Below are 19,447 nucleotides of genomic sequence, written 5' to 3'. Positions count from 1 at the left end.
ATAGATTTCTATGCATTTCTCTAATAATAATATCCTACTAAAAAAAACCTTACAAAGGTAAAAAAAAGTACGCCAAGTACATAAAAAATATACCAACTTGTACGCAATAAAAAGTTTAAAAAAATATTTACCTCTAAAAAACAACCTAATCTCTAAAAAATAACTTTTAAAAAATTTTTCCTTGAAAAATAATTTTCCCATAAAAATAAACTAAAAAATAATTTTCTTCTAAAAAATAATCTTAAGAAATAAAAAAACCTTTAAAAAATTAAAAATTAAAACTAAATATGAAATCAATAGTTAATTAGCCAAGTACTTATTGTTAGAAGCAATTCAGTTTATGACGATTTGTAATTTGAAATAGTAAAATCAATCTTACATTTATAGAAATATTATAAATTCTCTCGAGAAAATTAAAATGCATATTATTTTTATTAAAAAATTACACTATTATGTTTCCTTCTCAAATAAATATTTTATATAATATATAAAATAGCATTATTACATTGCAGATTTTATTACAAATAGTAAATCATAAAGCTACTTAACCCTTACTACAATAACGTCGATCACATCGATCATCAATTTCGAATTTAAAAATGCCCCGTGCCAAACTGATCGACTTCTTTTGAAATTAATCATAAGTTTTATCAGATAGTCCGAAACAAAAAGGATTTTTTAATTAATTTAGATGATTAATTACAGAACTACATATATGTGCATATCAAACAACAGAAAAGCATATTTATTAATATCCAGTGCTGCAAATATAATTGAAATTGGAAACTGAAATATAATTGAAATCCTGATTTTTGATACAAATATCTTGACTTTATTTTTCAATTGTGTCGAGTTGGGTCGTTATAGGAAAATACTATGTCGACTCTATGTCACACTGTGTCGCCTGTATTGCTTGCTGGAAAACACCCATAATTAATCATATTAATCAACATAATAGCAATATGATTAATCAATACGATTAATCACGCTTGGTTATCCGGATCGCATTACAAATTTTTGTAATACAAAAAAATGGCGGAAATAGATTTCATTACGGAAACAAGATTTTGTATAATCATTTACAGTTTAATACTTACTGGTTATCAGCTTTATGTTATCTTCCGGTTTGAATGACAATTGGGCCTTTTTATCTTTTGATATGAAACCTAAGCCATATCCTACCTTGTACACAGATAATGGAATTACCGTGGACGATATGGGTATCATTACTAAAAAAAAAGTATATTTATAATTATTAATTATTAATATAAAAAAATTATTACATTGAAACCTCGTAATAGCAAATCTCGGAATAACCCGCAAAACCCTTCCCATATATGGAAGACGCATCTGAATAGTGCAAGTAGGGATAGCAGTACAACGTGCAATAATGCATATTTGTCTCCTGGCTATATATTGTACATACTACTGGAACATAATGTATGGACGAAACAATACCGTTACAACTCTGAATTTTACGGTTTTTGGAATTATGTTAGGTATAATCTCGTTATTATGTTCAGAACCCTGAACCGCGCGCTATTAAGTGGTTTCAATGCATATTACAAATAATTATAACTCTTGTAATTTTTTATGACTTAAGCGAAAAGTAAGACTGCTATATAGAATATCCTTTAAAAATCGCATAATTTGAATAAATCGATTTTTCTAAGAATATCGATACAAGCCATCATTTGTCATAATTTTCCAATTTTCAACATATCATTATAACACTAATCTGAAATTAAAATTATAACACATATCATTATAAAACTAATCTCAAATTATAATTTTTTACGCTTTCCATAGAATATTTTTTTTATTGTGTTTATATTCTTTGCTTGTTCCTCTGAAGTTTTATTTGCATGCAAAAACTTTTCTTTTTTAATCGTTTATATATCTAAAGAAAACTATAATTACCTCAACGGTTTTCTTAACAAAAAAATCGTTTCCAAATCAGTCTTACAGAAAATAATTTAGTAAATATTCATATTAAGTCAACCCCTTTAAAAGTCAATGACTTTGACATATGTTGTCAAGATCATGACTCTGAATAACATCCAAAAAGTTTTAGTCGTCGCTCGTTTAAAAAATAGAAATTGGTTTGAGTTAAATTAGTTTCTTGGTGATGGGAGTGCAGGAGGAGGGGTTCCGCCTTTCACCCGCCCACGCTTTCACATTGCAATGACTATACACATAGATAAACATCTAAAAAATGTTAGCCGTCGCTCGTTGTTTGTTAAAAAGTTATTAATAAAAAACATGACCATATGAACAAATGATTAAAATCAATATTTTTTAAATTTATTATTCATAATATTTTATAATTACTTTATTATTATTTTTGTTATTAATAAGATACATTACAAATATTACTTATTGTCAGTATTTTCTAATACAGTTTCATTGAAAATATATGTTTGACATGATAATAAAAAATTTTTCTATGCATTTATGATATACGAAACAATATTTCGATAAAAATTCAGCTAAATAGAATTTATAATTTTACTGTTTTAGTAGTGATCCATAAGGTTAAATAAAAAATTGGTATAAAAAAATAATTGTTTTTTAGAAAAAGTATGTAATTATTTATAATGTATTTTTTAAAACAATTATTTGTTTTTTTTTACACTTAATTGATTTATGTCATTATTCTGTACATAAAAATATTACAATAAGATTATCAAAAACTAAATATTTTACGAGATATTTTATTTTTTATATCAAAATATGTCAGATTAAGATATAAAATAACTCAAAAAATACTTAATGAAGAAATACTTTATTATAATGTTCTGAAAAGTTCTCGAGATAAACTATAAGAATACGCAATGAAAAATGGGGGGTCCAGTTTAAGAAAACATCGATCACATTAACTTGGCCTTGGAAAGGTCACTCAAGATCAAGTCTATATTTTCATCATGTAGCCTCCTTGAAATCAATGCAATTTTTGTCTGAAACATTTTTCCAATTTCTTTTACTTTAAGAGATATTCAATTGCATCACTTAAAATGAAACACCTTGTATATACACATACATGCATTATATATATATTTATGTGAAAATAAATATTAAATCTTGGTGCAAGTTTATATACAGGGTGTCCCATTTTAATCTCCTCAGGCAAATATCTCAAAAACCAAGCCCAGAAGAGAAAAATGTTTCAGACAAAAGTTATTTGGTTTCGAGGGGGCCATAAGATGGTACCATTGGTTTGACCTTGGAAAATCATTTGAAGGTCATGTAAAGGTCAACTTTAAAATCTAAATAGAAACCCCCATTTTTTATTTAGTATTCTTGTAGTTGACATCGAGAGCTTTCCAAAACACTATAATAAAATATTTTTTCATTAAATACTTTTTGAGTTATTTTATATTTTAATCTGACATATTTTGATATAAAAAATAAAATATTTTGTAAAATATTCAGTTTTCGATAATCTTACCGTAATACTTTTATGTACAGAATAATGAGACAAATTAATTAGTGCCAAAATAAACAAATAATTGTTTAAAAAAATACATTGTAAATAATTTTCTTAAAAACAATTTTTTTTATATTAATTGATTTGTCTCATTATTCTGTACATAGAAGTATTACGGTAAGATTATCAAAAACTAAATATTTTACGAGATATTTAATTTTTTATATCAAAATATGTCAGATTAAAATATAAAATAACTCAAAAAGTACTTAATAAAAAAATACTTTATTATAGTGTTTTGGAAAGCTCTCGATGCCAGCTACAGGAATACTAAATAAAAAATGGGGATTTCTGTTTAAGATTCTAAAGTTGACCTTCACATGACCTTCAAATGATTTTCCAAGTATAATCTAAACCGATTATACAGGACGTCCGACAAGTAAGCGATCAAAAGAAAGGTGAAGGTGGATTAGGTCAAACTGAAAAGAAAAGTCTTATACCATTTTGCGATGTTCGTAATAATTATTGAGAAATTAATTAAAAAACATCGACCAATTCGCGCGAGTATAAGCACGCAGCGAGAAGAAACAATCCAAAAGTAGGCGCGCGACAAAGTTTTGAGAGGAGCGTTCTATAAATGACAACTATTACGTATGAGCGGTACATAATAATGGATTCTCGCGTTCTAGCAACCACATATCAATACCCCACATATCAGACTGTTCTTTCTCACCGCAAGGTAATACTCGCGCAAATTGGCCTATCTTTTTTAATTAATTTCTCAATAATTATTACCAAAATCGCAAAATGATACAGAACTTTTCTTTTCAGTTTGACCCAATTTACCTCCACCTTTCGTTTGATAACTTACTTGTCGGACACTTTGTATATATATATATGAAACAAATTTAATCCTATATACTATTATTCAGTTAGATTTATCATAATGTACAATCAGATATCCCGGGAAAAGAAAAGTTCATATATATTAAAATATATAATTATATATACGATAATACAATTATTACACTGTTCATAAAAATTATAGAGAAACATTTAATTTTTCTTAAAAAATAGGCAAAATTTAGCCAGCTGTGACTTCGTCAAAAATGAACAAAATTTAAATCTAAAAAACAGTTTTGAAGTTTAAAATCTCTACTTTCGAAAAATCACTATTGTTTTTGAGTTTCTGTGAGTTTCGTATTTTTTATATGTAGAAAATTACAAGCTGGACAAAATAGAAAATTTTCTTCTCATTTTCGTGAGCCTATCATATGCTCAAACAAAATCTACGAAAATTTTCGATTTTCTAATGTAAAGGCTTAAAGTTTTCTCTAAAAAATCCTTTTTTTTTTTTAATTTTTCTACAATATTTTGTTACTGAGTTATCGCCATTTAAATAAAAAATGAGCAGTTTAATTGATTGTTCATAACTCTGTTAAAAATCATCGCAGTTCCAAAAACAGATTTTTAAAGCCAAAACTATGCTCTATCGAATGATATAATTGCCGAATTATTTTAAAAACATATGAACATGATGCAAGTGGGTGAAAATAACGTAAAAATTAGCGATTTTTCCCTTTTTCATTTTGACCCAAAAAAACAATAGTGTAAAACAACAACAAAATTTATTTTTTACGTTTTTTTATATCTTTAAGTACATTGAATTTGAAAAAAATTTGTCGAATAGCTATGAAAATTTTTTCATGGTGGCCATTATGATTTTATGGGGCAAAACGTAAATTGTAAAATTCTCATGGTTATACAGCAATTTTTTTTTCAAATTTAGGATATTTAAAAGTACAAAACAACGTGAAAAATAAATTTTTCTTATTGTTCTACACAAAATTGTTTCTTGGGTCAAATAAAAAAAGGGGAATATCGCTAATTTTTAAATTATTTTCATCCATTTGCATCATGTCTACATGTTTGAAAAAATTTTTTGATAGAGCAAAGTTTCAACTTTAAAAATCTGTTTTTAGAATTATGGTACAATGATTTTTACTGGAGTTATGAACAATCAAAATCAAAATGCTCATTTTTTTATTTAATCGGCGATGACTCAATAACAAAAAGTCTTTAAAAAATTGATAAAGAATATTTTGCAGAGAAAATTTTAAGCTTTTATTAAAAAGCCGAAAATTTTTGCAAATTTTTTTGGGCTTGTGAAAGACTCACAAAATGTGAATAAAATTTTCCATTTTGTCCAGTTCGTAGTTTTTTTATAAAAAAAATTATCAAATTTACAGAACTCAAAAACAATAGTGATCTTTTGAAAATAAAGATTTTAAGTTTTAAAATCCTTTCTTAGATTTAAATATGTTCATTTTTAACAATGTTACAATTGACTATTGACTATATTTGCCTATCCTTTCTTGCCTATCCTCTTTTACTCCTTTTTGTCTTATTCCTCTGATTTTTGTGAATAGTGTATACAGAATGTTCGTCCATAAATGTCTGAGCAAATATCTCACAACTGATTGAAGTTCAAAAAAGTTTAATAAGAGAAGTTAGCACAGTTTTTAGTCTGCAATAAAGCGCATGTAAAAAAATTCTTTTTACTTGTAAGCTGTTTAAGTTATGAAGATCACCATCGTTTTTTTAAATGGAACTCCCTATTTTTTATTGCATATTCTTATAGCCGTTTTTGAGACCTTTTCAAAACACTATAATAAAGTATTTTTTCATTAAGTATTTTTCAAGTTTTTTTTATATTGTAATCTGACATATTTTGATATAAATTATGTATTTTATATCAATAATCAAATTTTATATTAATAATTTTTTCTTGCACTAAAAATCATATTCCTCCTGTTTCACTTTACAAAAAATTTCGAATAACGAATAAAACTGTTCCCAAGACGTAACTATTTTTAACATAAAGAAGAAGAGTTTGATAAATACAATACAAGAAAATAAAAGAATATGATTTTTAGTGCAAGAAAAAATTATTTCTATTATTACGATGCGTAAAATATTGCATGCTTTAGCGGCGTACGCGAAGATATAGCGCCGCCACATAGCGATGAAGCGCTCACGCACACTGCCAGGCAAGTGGCTCACCGATGTGCGCTCGGCTAAAGATCGGCGTTGAATGGCCATATTTTACTCAATAATAACTACTTTATTAAGTAGAAAAAAATGATTTAAGAGTTTTTGACTCAGTTTTTAGTAAGGAATAATGCTATACTTAGTGAACGCTCTTTACGTATCACCTTGTATATACAGGATATTTCAGAATTGATTGCAAAAAAGAGGCATATATAATATATCTAAAAGTTAAAATAAGTTAAAATTGTCCTACGAATATGTGTTTGAATACAACTCCTCTGAGTTAACGCAAAGTTTCCCGAAAAAACTCGAATTTTCGTATTTTTGTGCATTTTATTTATTTTTGGTGTCAAAAATTTCGAAGGGAGTTTTAAGAGAGAGTTTGCATTTCAATGTGTCAAAACTTATATATGTGGCTGTAATAAATTTGAAATACATTAACATTTTATGACAGAAAATAAAAAAATGAGTATTTTTTGATTCCTTAATTTTTTTCATATGTGTGGGCATGTAGAGCAGGTAAAAATAACTTCATAAGTTTCTATATAATTTTTTTCTATTGTACGATGTGCGCGTGCGTGTGTGTAAATTTTTTACCGAAAGTCTTTCTCTCTCTATTAAAATTGCAATTTATATTTAAGGAGGAATTGGACGGATCAGCTACATCAAAAGTTAATAAATCTAATTTCGAGAAACATTTTGAGAAAAAAATTCCTCACACATAATTATGTATAAATTTATATATAATTATATAAAAATTAATAAAAATTTTTTTTCACTCGCGCATACACATACACACGGTGCCTTACGTTAGATAGACATGTCCCCGACTCGCAGTTGGTAACATGTGTGGCTGCATATAATCCAATCAATATAGAAACAAAAAAAGGCGATTTCGTTACATTAAATCCAGGAGTTTCGAAATTTGAAAAGGTCATGTAATTTTGGATTTTAAATGATTTCCTGAGTTTTCGTTCTTGGGACCTCGACGCTCGCGCCGCCATATTGGAAAAATGGTTTTTTTTGCAATATCTCTTTTTCGGTTGGTCCTACGATGAAAATAGTTATTATCGATATTATAAAGAAAGAAATTTTCTACTTCAACTTCTATCAATTTTTTTTATAGATTAGATAATTTTCGACCTACAGCGGTGTCAAGCGTACAATATTCTCCAAATTTTTGAAAATGCTTGTTCTTACCCAAATTTTTATAAATTATCAATTAATAATTGCATATTTCTTCCTCTATAAAAAAAGAAAATTTCTTGCTCTATAATATTAATAATAGCTATTTTCTCGTAGGCTTAACCAAAAAAGAGATATTGCAAAAAAACCGTTTTGTTTGGCCCATTTTTCCAATATGGCGTCGCGAGTAGTGGGGCGCCAAGGTCGAAAATTCAGAAAATCATTTAAGATCCAAAACTACATGATCCTTTTAAATTTCAAAACTTTTGGATTTAATGTAAGTAAAAACTATCTATTGACTGGGTTAATATGTCCGCTTAAATATCAGCGCTCCGATCAGTTGAAACTTATTTGATAAATCTTCTTTCATTAAGCATCGTATACAAAAATGCTTTAAGATTTTTTTATTTACTTTTTATCAAGAATACGATTATATATTTAGTAGACGCAAATTAATTGACGCCCCGTATATTAAGAATCGGACCAATATCTATTGAATTTAATTATCGCACTGGTATGCGAGGGAATGACATAACGATCATACGTTTCATATATTTTTGCTGTCACTTGTGTCTAATGTAAATGTGTACATAAATGTCGCGTTTACATGTATAAATATCATAATGGCATATACACACAAGTACATATTATACAGGGTGTCCGGAGTCAATTGCATCACCCGTCGTGTGCAGATAGATCGGATTAAACTGAGTAGGAAAATCCTTTACCATTTTGAGATTTTTGTAATAATTATTGAGAAATTAATTAAAAAAGATAGACCAATTCGCGTGCGTATAAACGCGCGGCGAGAAAGGATAGCTCAGAGCAACCCAAAAGTTTGCGGTCGCTAGGCGTGCAACAAAATTTTGGCAAGTGCGTTCTACAAATGACAATGGTTACGATACATAAGACATAAATTCTCGCGTCCTAGCAACTATGCATCAATGGGTTGTCCCTTTTAATTGCGTGCTTATATTTACACGAATTGGTCGATTTTCTTTAATTAATTTCTCAATAATTATTACGAAAATTTGCAAAATGATAAAAGACTTTCCTACTCAGTTTAATCCGCTCTATCTGCACACGACGATTGATGCAATTGACTCCGGACACCCTGTATAATACTTATATCTTTATGTTAAAGTATGAATATCGGCAAAACTCTCAAGTATATGTCTATACTAGAGTAAGAAATCTTTATAAATCATTAATTTGAATGATTATGATTACATTTTGTTTCTTTGGCTCTGAATAACTTGCAAAAAATTTTAGCCGTCGCTCGTTGTTTATTACAAAGTTATTAACAATTGAAGATAGTGATCGACCGATGCTTGCAACATAAGATTGCATATATTTCGCAGCCCACACAAGAATTGTCGGATAGACCTCGCTTCGTGTTATAAAGTATGTGCATGGACGCAATAGGTTTCGCCCCCCCCGCCCCCCCCCCCTCCTACGGGTTCCACTTTCGGAATATCTAATCTAACCCAAACCTATTTTTGATTTAAAATTAATTTGGTTTAATCCTAAAGCCCCTGCAATTACTTAAATATACAATTAATAACTTAAATATACAACTAAATACTTAAATATATAACGTTCATGCATGGAGAAGTGCAGATTATCGCATTTAATACTACGTTCTTATCATATGATTTAATTGTTAATAAACAACGAGCGACAGCTAAAATTTTTTCTAAGTTATTCAGAGCCATGCCCTTGACAACATATGGTCATTGAAATCGGTGAGGTCGGCGCTAATATCCAAGTTTACCAATTAAACAATTAAATTTGAATATTGATTTAATTATGTAAAAAAATTTATTATTTTTGTCTTTTGTCTTTTTTTCTCTTTATAACGTTATAACAACAAGTCACGGATAATATACAATACTATCGTGTATATTATGCTATTAGCATATTTTATGTGTGGGTGTTTTCTATACTTAGCAACTCACTTTTTTAACTCAATCGCATTTATTGCCAAGAATTATATTAATGAAGTACTGAATTTGGGAGCGTTTTTGAAATTCGTTAATGAAATAAGTAGGCTTATAGAAAAAATGGTAATGTATACATATATGGAATAATAAACTTATAATAAAAATTTTTTATTAAAGTAAACAAATAATAAAGCAACTAGAAAACATCAAAATTTCATGCATATATACCTTTAAAAATTTCTCGCAGTTATCCATATGTTTTCTAGCGAAAAATACTGTGACTTTGAAATTATCTATGAAAAAAATATTTTTATCAAAGAAACAAGGCCTACAAGAGTTATTGTTTATCACAATATATTCTCGTGTAGACACGCATATCATCATTAAATCCACAATACTTTTTTGCAGAAAACATGAGAATGACCGTATGAAATTTTAAAAAATGTATATGTATATATGGGATTTTAATGTTTTCTATTTTGTTAGTTGATTAAAAATAACTTTTTGATCGTAAATTTATTATTTTATATATGTATTGCATAGTGTCGAATGCGATATCGAGTATTTTGTATTGATAATGTACAATATACAGATTATATTCTAATGAGATATTCTAATTTTGTCAAGCATAATATATGTAAATCTCACGTTATGATCAAACCTACACGTTACTCTGACTGATGTCACCATTCCATTAAAGCTTCTTTAGACGATTTATAATTTGTGACAAAATTGAAGACAGAATTCTATTTATAATATTATGTGTCATATGTTTTAATGTATACATGTATCTTAATATATACTTTTATTTGTATTTAACGTGTTCCAATATTTTTTGCATTGCAGAACACAAAATTTATAAATAGCATTCTGTCTTGAATTTTGTCGCAAATAATATGTGATTTAAAAAGCTCTAGATTTATATCTGTCAAATATCGGCTCACGTGGATTCGAAAGTCTAAAAAGGTCAATGTTTATACAAGGTATCTCGAAATTAAATATCAAAACTTTGAGAGTGTGTGAGGAATTGATAAACTAAAAAAAAGTTTTTTAAAGATTTGCTCGTTTTTGCTTCGTTTTGAATAAAATTGCAAAAAAAGAGACAAAAAAATTTTCACCAGAAAACTTAAAACAACACTAGAATTATTAGGTTTATTAAAAAGTATCATGAGATAAAAATTGTAAAGCATGGAATAAGGAAAAAGAATGAATTAAAGTCTTCCTGAGATAAAATTAGACAATTAGAGGATTGTAAATAAATACGTGATAACACGAGATTATTGTATGTGTGTATCCTGTTTACTAAAATATTTATTATTTGAATAAGTAATAACTAAGTAAAAAAATGAGAGCTTTTTTTGTTTCAGTTTACTTATTTATTTACACTTATTTATTCATGTTGTTGCTTAATCCTGCGTTGTCGCATATTTATTTATAATTTTCTAATTTTACTTCAGGAGAATTTTAATTCACTCTCTTTTTGTAATTCCATGTTCTACAACTTTTATCTTATGGTAATTTCGATAAATCTAATAATTTTAGTGTTGTTTTACGTTTTTTGTTAAATATTTTGTTTTCTTTTTTTGCGATTTTCTCCAAAATGAAACAAAAACGAGCAAATCTCTATAGTACTTCTTTTTATTAGTTTATCGATCCGCACATTCTCTCTCTCAAAGTTTTGATATTTAATTTCGGGATACCCTGTATAGTTAGTAAGATTTTAACAAGCACCTTTCTTTTTTTGATTAATATACATTTATTGTGAAGATACACAAGACGATAATATACATGAGAGATATGAGAGTAGCGCGGGAGAGTGTATTGTGTGCATTGTATCAATTAACACCAACGATAATTATGGTGAAAGTTCTTTCTACGTTCTTTCCACTTCTCTATATAAATGCGTGTGTTACTTACATAATTCCATAGGATTTTTTAATTGAAAAACAAAATATAAATTTTTACAAATTTAAACAAATTTTTCATAATATTAAAACATTATTTTTTAAATGTCGCGTTTATTGTTTTTTGCATTATGTGCGAAAAAAAATATTATTTTCTTGATTGTGTCCTATTTAATTAATTTTGGAAATAACGCGTTAACGCGAATTACGCAAGCTAAGAGAATCCTTTTTTATCTTTGTTGTATAAAAATAGATTTTAGAATCGCCTCGAAACTGTTACGGTATAACTTTTGTCCAGCATGCAATTTTTATTGCAGCGCGGATAATGGATCTACTTTTTTATTGTTCTGTTTTGAAATAATATTGACTTGTATGTATGCGTAGGTGATGTGCATTGGAAAATACGCGGCTTATATGTAGATATATCGCGACATACGACGTTATTATCCCTCGCGTGTTAACGAAAGTTTGGATTTCACAGGAAACATTCACAGGACATTCTAGTAGCGAAAGTGAAAAGCAGCGGCTATTTAAACTAGTCTGTGTGAAATATCTAAATATGTTTTATTCCAATTTAGTTTTTCGCAATGCATTCAAACAAATAACAAACTGTGTTCACACAACACTTTGTTCACCTGGCTCGAAGACGTTGTCCTCATTCTTCTTGTAAATCATGGGCTTGGCATATACCGCAACTGTCACAGCGACAAGACAAAGAAAAATGATGGTCCAGAGAGTCCTCATATTTAATTCACCGTGACTAGTTGTTGAATTCTTTCTCTCTCTCTCTCTCTCTCTCTCTCTCTCTCTCTCTCTCTCTCTCTCTCTCTCTCTCTAGGAAATTCCTCGAAAAAGATTTCTCTGCGCGAATTTGATCGCGAGGGATACCTTGCACAGTGGTATTTGATATGATACTATGCTTGGCGCACGTTCTCCATGGACCCAAGCAGATAAAAATATGAGTGGGGAAACTTGGAAATAAGGGAACTGGCGCAATCCGTGGGAGATGGCGGTTGTGCGATTGTGGCAAATCCGCCGTATAAGTTAGTATATTATGACACGTTAGTGATGGAGAGTAATGATGAGGAGGAGGAACATCATTGTAATAAATATTTTTTATAAACATTCCTCTGCACAAGAGAAACACGTAAAAATTCAACCTTTATCGATGAAAATGCTGTTGCAACGCTTGCTGATCGATTTTTATTTATGATAAATTAAAAAAAAAAAAAAATATTTTTTTCTCCCTCTTCTGTCAGAAAACAAAGTTTAAAGTTTTTATTTTTATTATAATCTGATTCCAATATTTTTGTATTATAAACATTTAACACGTGTATTACATCCGTGCAGAAAAGTTTATAATATTCTAAAGACATTTTAATAGTTTGCGCGGTTTAATTTATATGATGTCCTTGAAAATGAGTAAAAGCTATTTTGGACAGTTATTTGTCATGATATAGTAAACTGTGACAAAAGCAAGATGTTCATAAGCAATGGCCAGGAAGCATCAAGGATTTGTATTAATCATTTTTTATATATGTCATTTGTTTCACCGCCGACGTATATTTTTTTATTACGTACATTCATAATGTAATACAATTTTATTAAAGATGGAATTGAATAAATTAATTAATCATTACAATATTTTTTTAACTTCAGAAAAAAATACAACAATGAAAAAAATAAAAAAGAATATTAACGATATAACGATATTAATTACAAATAGTTCGATAATCAACAGACGTGACAGAAACACAGTCTTAGTTTAACAATGGAAATTGGGTTAAAAAGTGAAAGGATCCAGTTTGGAGGTGAAACGATAGTATATATAACTTTATTCGGGCTTTCTATTCACGTGACGACGTTTTCTCGTAGACATTTTCTCTATTTTTTCAAGCTAAAAACGGAAAAAATGGAAACAGTTTGGAAAATGAACACCAAAAGCGCATCAACGGAACTAATCGATTTTTTTTTGTTTGTTTCTTAATCAGCGATTTTTTTTTTATATCGCATAAAGAAGGAAAATCCCCAAAGAGATATTGAGTTAGACTCATTGTCAATTGTACTATTTTTATTGATCACAAGCTTTCTCTAACATATCAAAATAATGATTAATTTTAAAAATTTTGTACAATTCTTTTTCTTTTGCATTATGGTAGAATGTGAGAGAGAAAAAATCTTATAAATGCAATTCGATGAAAGTGAGTTAATTTAAGAAGTAAAAATCATTTAAAAATTGGGAAAATCTTATTAGCACACGTCCCAATTCCCGATAGCACACATTCAAACATATCACAAACGCCTAGGGTAACTAGCACTATTAACAGATCAGAAGATTCTAGTGTTCAATCAACCTATTGACAATGTGAGCTATCCTGCTTAAAAAATTACCTTTTTAAAAAAAAGTAAAAAAAGATGCCAAGTTTATATGACTGTCTAACTAATGTGAAGCGTTGTTTTAATATACATTTTAATCTTTTAAAAAATAATTGTAGCTGCTCATTGCGAATTACATAGTTTTTCTTAAAAACAACTATGTGTTTTACACTAAAAACACGAATTTATTCGTCATTCGTGATGATAATTATAAATTTATGACGGTTATCTAATTCTGTGTTGTAAAGAACAGCAAGTAGACAATGCTAAGTGAACCGCTTATACTTGTGTTTTTAAAACCTAAAAGTGATGCCTCTGATGTTTAGCTTCAAATCTAAGAAACCTGAGTATGGTATAAATAGCAGAAAATGTAACTATAGCAAAAACTAATAAATTATTAGATTTATAATTATTATTAGTAATAATAATTATAAAAGTCAGCTAACTTCTCTATAATGTAATAAATCTCCTCTTCTAGTTTCTGTAAGATATATTAAAAATATATGAGAAAAAAATATTAGAGAGGGAGAGGGGGAAAGAGACAGAGACAGAGACAGAGAGAGAGAGAGAGAGAGAGAGAGAGAGATTTTGTTTCGTTCGGGTAATATAGTGTGTGTGTTAAAAACTAAGCAATTAAAACTAAATTTGCAAAAATTAAAACATTTTTACTAGAAACGATTTATATAGTATATCTAATTCATTTTTTGTATACAATAATTTGTATATGATACGTGATGTATATTTATCATCTATTTAGATGCTCTGTTTTAAGAAAAGAAATGACTTAATTCGCCCCATTTTTATTCAGTATATTAAAAAAATTTTTGACAAACGCGGAATGTGTGCGGATTATATGCCAGTTCTCTTTTTGCATTTTAACGTAAATGACGTATACTGATTTCCATCATTTATTTTATTTAATTATGTAAATTTATTCGTATAACAATTTTTTTTTTATCAACATATCGCATAATTCTATATCGTGACCGCTGATGTGGGATTTGTTTTGGCATAAAAGACACACTCGAATTACCGATCGAGATTGAAATACATCTTGTTCTTTTGAGTTGAATCACCTTGTTAGTAGTCATCCCCAGAAGTTTCCGACGTTTCCTCTCTATATTCCTTTCCTTATATATATATTTATCGATCCTAAGCACCCCTTCTTCTCGGTGCCATTGGCTGTTGTTTCTCTCTCCTTCTCATTCACCTACGGTAAAATCTCTTTATTATGCTAACTTTCTCTCTCCACAATACTCGTCTACAGGTCGATGTACGGGGTGATCTACTTAAAATTCGCTCTTCTTTATATATTGTTTATTAATTTCAACTGTTAAATATAAAGTTTAAAATAATAATTTATTATGTAAATTTAAAATATTAATTTATTAAATTTTCAGATTTTAATTTTGCACAAGTACATAAATACGAAATAAAAATAAATACAGAAATAACTCTCTTGCATCTACAATTATTTTATGACAATAAAAGCTAATAAGTATCTAATGCGGTAAACAGTGCGTAATAACGTAAGAAATAAATCTGAAACTCAATAATAACAACAATAAATTTGGGATAAGAACAAATAAATGAGAAACTGGCAGATAAAAGCCAAGGAGGGTGTCAGTTTTTCTATTTAAATCTGAAACTATTTCTCGTTAATTTTTATAATTTCTAGTACATTATTTGGGCTTTTTCGAAAAATACCATATGTTTTAATTAAATTATAAAAGAGTTTAAATGTTTTCAAATCATTTACATCAAATAGTTGATCAATCCAATACTTCGCATTTACCCCTTTTGTCTTTATGCAGATTTTTAATTTGTGTGTGTATGTATGTATGAGAGTGCGTATATTTATTATATTAAGATATTTATAATATATTATTAATTAACTCAATAAATCTACTTCATTCATATTTCATATACAGGGTGTCCCAAAGCACCCTTGATAACACTTGTGAGCAAGTAGAGCACAATAAACTGAACAGAAAAGTCCTGTAACATTTTTTTCTATAACGCTTAATAAAGGAGTTATTATTGAGTAAAGTCTGGCCAATCACCGTCGACCTTTAGCCGCGCTCCTGGTAGGCGCGTAAGCGCTTCGTCGCTACGGCGACGCACACTAACAAATGGGCGGTCACTGACGTGCACTCGGCTAAAAGTCGGCGCTGATTGATCAGACTTTACTCAATAATAACTCCTTTATTAAGCGTTATAGAAAAAAATGGTACAAGACTTTTCTGTTAAGTTTACTGTGCTCTATCTGTCAACGTTGTCAAGGGTGCTTTAGAACATTCTGTATAGTAATAGCCGTGCTGTCTGGCTTATTCTATCTGATTCTATTACGAATAATATATGTCCAATATCGGAAACTTCAGGTTAATCTTTTGATTTAATTATTAAAAAAAGTCACTATTCATCTATTTTATCTCAAATTCTTTTAATATATGTATTATATTAAATAAATTTAAACATTCTTGCGTATGGCTTCGGTCATAATATTACATGATATTGCTCACATTAAGTTTTATAGACTTCTATTGCTTCTTTCGGCAATGCATCATTCATATAATGTAAAGTAAGTAGTATTTTATAAAACAAATAAATTGTAGGACAGACTCGCAGATGTGTATCTATAAAAATTTTGGAAGACCGAAATCATATAAAAAGGAACACAGCAAATCAATCGATCATAACTGACCACAGACTAGAGTTTGACCACGAATTTAAGTGGGACGAAATTGAAATCCTTAATAGAGAACCATTTCTCCAAAAACGGTTAATTTTTGAGATGATGCATCAAAAGACAAAAAAACAGTCTTAATTTGCAAACAGATACAGATTGTCTCCCCGACATTTATACGACCGTTATTTAAAAATTACCGAAACTTTGAGGGTCGATCCTATTTTGAAATAAAGACACATTGCTTATTTGTTATATTTGGAACTGTCTTGAAAATCCGTCACTCGCTCTTGAGTTCTTGTTGAATAATATTCCCTCTTGGGGGAACATTCCGGACAAGTTAAAGTTTCAAACAACACACAACTCAGCTTACATCGTATCTATTCTTAAGGTATTTAAATTAATTATTACAATGTGGCTTTTCGGTGATCGGCTCTCACTCCATCCTCAATTCCAGGAGGTTCAGATACCAACACTCATACACTAACACAAACACTTCCTGGTTTGTCCCCGAGGAAGGAGTGCGTTTCATTGAGGCATGAATGGAGTAAGATGTTCGCCTTCCATCCGAATATACACAGAGCACCGAAGGATAAATTTGCGGACCCACGTTACAAATTCCGCGTAAACTTGAGTATTTTAAGTATTATTATCCGATTTTAATTTGCCTGACTTAATGTATTATTATGCGATAGAATTATCGACAACACATTTGGCTCATATAACGGTTTTTATAATTTATATTCATATTCATATTCATATTTTATACTTATAACTTACTATTGTAGCGACATTGATAATTCGATATTTATATTATGCTGAAGATGGTCCAAAAGAGGGACCGAAATGTTCATTTCGTTTTTTAAAATATGACAAATGTCTAATTCATAACTAATGTAAAGTATGCGCCTCGAAACCAGCGCTGGTTCTAAATTGCTATTTGTATGTTAATTAGTATTTTATATTTATCTTTTTAATAATTAATTTTTTATATTAAATAGTATTATTTTTTAAACAGTAATATACTTCTTTTATCACAATATTAGTGACAAAAAATAATTTAGATTCGCGTCTAAATTGACAATTCCTTGCTTTTCTGGCAGTCAATTCAAGCACTGACAGTTAAGTTATATCAATGATAGCGAATTTTTGCCGCCAGCAAGAGGGAATCACATTTCATTATTCGAGATGGAAACATCTCGTCTCTTCATGATATAGCCCTAACATCGCCGCAAGATATTATTACTTATTCTAATCGACAAGTGAAAAGTCGTGAAATATTTGGTGCAATTTCAACTATATTATTTTATTAGGTTCAATCAAGCGCGTTGCAATTGTCGATAAAACAGCATGCAAAGCATGATTAGATCGTTATTAATTACGCAAAGATTTTGACAACATTTATTATATTCTTGGATAAATTTTTTCTGAGGAACTAAGAAATATAGAAAATATATTTAATGATAATAGCATAAAGAAAACGAAAGAGAAAGAAAGAGAGGAAAGCAGAAACAGAGAAAATTATATCTAAATTAAGATATGAAACATGAGATTTTTATAAAATAATTATTATTATCTTTTATTATCTATTATTAACTTTCTATATAAAATAGATGTTCTACAACACTTAAAAAGTTGGATGTTATCATGAAATGTTAGTAAATAAGTGAGGGATGTTATCATGAAATGTTAGTAAGTAAGTCAATTATTTCATGGCACTGGCAGTGTTAACCCACCCAAAAACAAACGATCGAGATCTGTCACTGGAGAAGCAACTGCTGTGTTGGCTGCAATAAGATTTTCAATTATTTTTGGATTTTCCATGCTCAAGGTCACGTGAAGGTCATTGTGTAATAGGTCGTTGGAAAGGTCTTCACCTCTAGTATCACGCCATGATAAAAAAAATATCTAGTCCTATTTAAAAAAATATCGATGACCTTGAAATCTCAAAAAATATGACCTTGAAAAAAATTTTTTGTACGGGACAGTATTCGCCCCCTGACAACAAACAATTCTTGTCTATACCATTTCTTTCTATCATTGAAAATAAGCGATATATTCAAAATGGTCAAGTTAGATGGGACACTCTGTATATATATATATGTACACACACACACACACACACACACACACACACACGCACGCACGCACGCACGCACGCACGCACGCACGCACGCACGCACGCATGCATACATATATATACATATATATATATAATATGCCCCCCTCTCCCCCCCTCTATCCCCCCTCTCTCTTCCCCCCCCCTCCCTCTCTCTCTGTATAGTGTCCCATTTAATTTTTGTCGGTCAAATATCTCGATATCACGTAGTTTTAAAAAAAAATGTTTCGGTCAAAAGATATATGCTTTCAAAGGAGACATAAGATGGTGGCAATGATTTGACCTTGGATAGTCATTTGAAAATTACGTGAAGGTCACTTTCAATTTCTTAAGTGAAATCTCCAATTTTTTATTGCATATTCTTGTAGCTTATCTCGAGAGCTTTTCAACACACTATAATAAAGTATTTTTTCATTAAATACTTTTTGAGTTATTTTATATTTTAATCTGACATATTTTGATATAAAAAATAAAATATCCCGTAAAATATTTAATTTTCTATAATCTTACTGTAATACTTTTATGTACAGAATAATGGGACAAATCAATTAAATGCAATAAAAAATAGGGGTTTCCATTTAAGAAAACATTGATTCCATTGACTTGGCCTTGAAAAGGTCACTCAAGATCAAGTACTTTCATCAAATGTCCCCTTGTAAACAACTTTTTATAAAACATTTCTTTCCATCTTGCTTACTTTACGAGATTTTTGCATGTCTTGATTAAAATGATTCATTCTGTATATTACTACTATAT

At 29.1% G+C, this 19,447-nt stretch overlaps 1 protein-coding gene across 1 annotated transcript; it reads right to left on the bottom strand.

Annotated features, from left to right (window-relative positions):
• Positions 1-811: 811 nt before the first annotated feature.
• On the bottom strand, positions 812-12,343 carry LOC138934384 (uncharacterized). Its single transcript, XM_070298063.1, has 3 exons — positions 12,146-12,343; positions 1,098-1,229; positions 812-916 (listed from the first exon to the last, which is right to left on the bottom strand). The coding sequence occupies exons 1-3, from the start codon at positions 12,252-12,254 to the stop codon at positions 891-893; spliced, it is 267 nt and encodes an 88-aa protein (XP_070154164.1). The 5' UTR covers positions 12,255-12,343; the 3' UTR covers positions 812-890.
• Positions 12,344-19,447: the final 7,104 nt, after the last annotated feature.

This window comes from Polyergus mexicanus, unplaced genomic scaffold (genome assembly GCF_030449975.1).
Source record: "Polyergus mexicanus isolate NDT 795.1 unplaced genomic scaffold, iyPolMexi1.0 SCAF_6, whole genome shotgun sequence".
Taxonomy (NCBI): domain Eukaryota; kingdom Metazoa; phylum Arthropoda; class Insecta; order Hymenoptera; family Formicidae; genus Polyergus; species Polyergus mexicanus.
Note: the sequence above shows the minus strand (reverse complement) of the source record. Positions and strands in the feature narration are given on the sequence as shown.

What these genes read in the sequence shown, in the direction of transcription:
- LOC138934384 (XM_070298063.1), bottom strand. Translation starts at nt 12,254, where the DNA reads ATGAGGACTCTCTGGACCATCATTTTTCTTTGTCTTGTCGCTGTGACA. An exon ending in GGACAACGTCTTCGAGCCAG is followed by an intron (nt 1,230 to 12,145) that starts GTGAACAAAGTG and finishes CTTTTTTTTTAG; the next exon opens with TAATGATACCCATATCGTCC. An exon ending in TAACATAAAGCTGATAACCA is followed by an intron (nt 917 to 1,097) that starts GTAAGTATTAAA and finishes GGTGTTTTCCAG; the next exon opens with CAAGCAATACAGGCGACACA.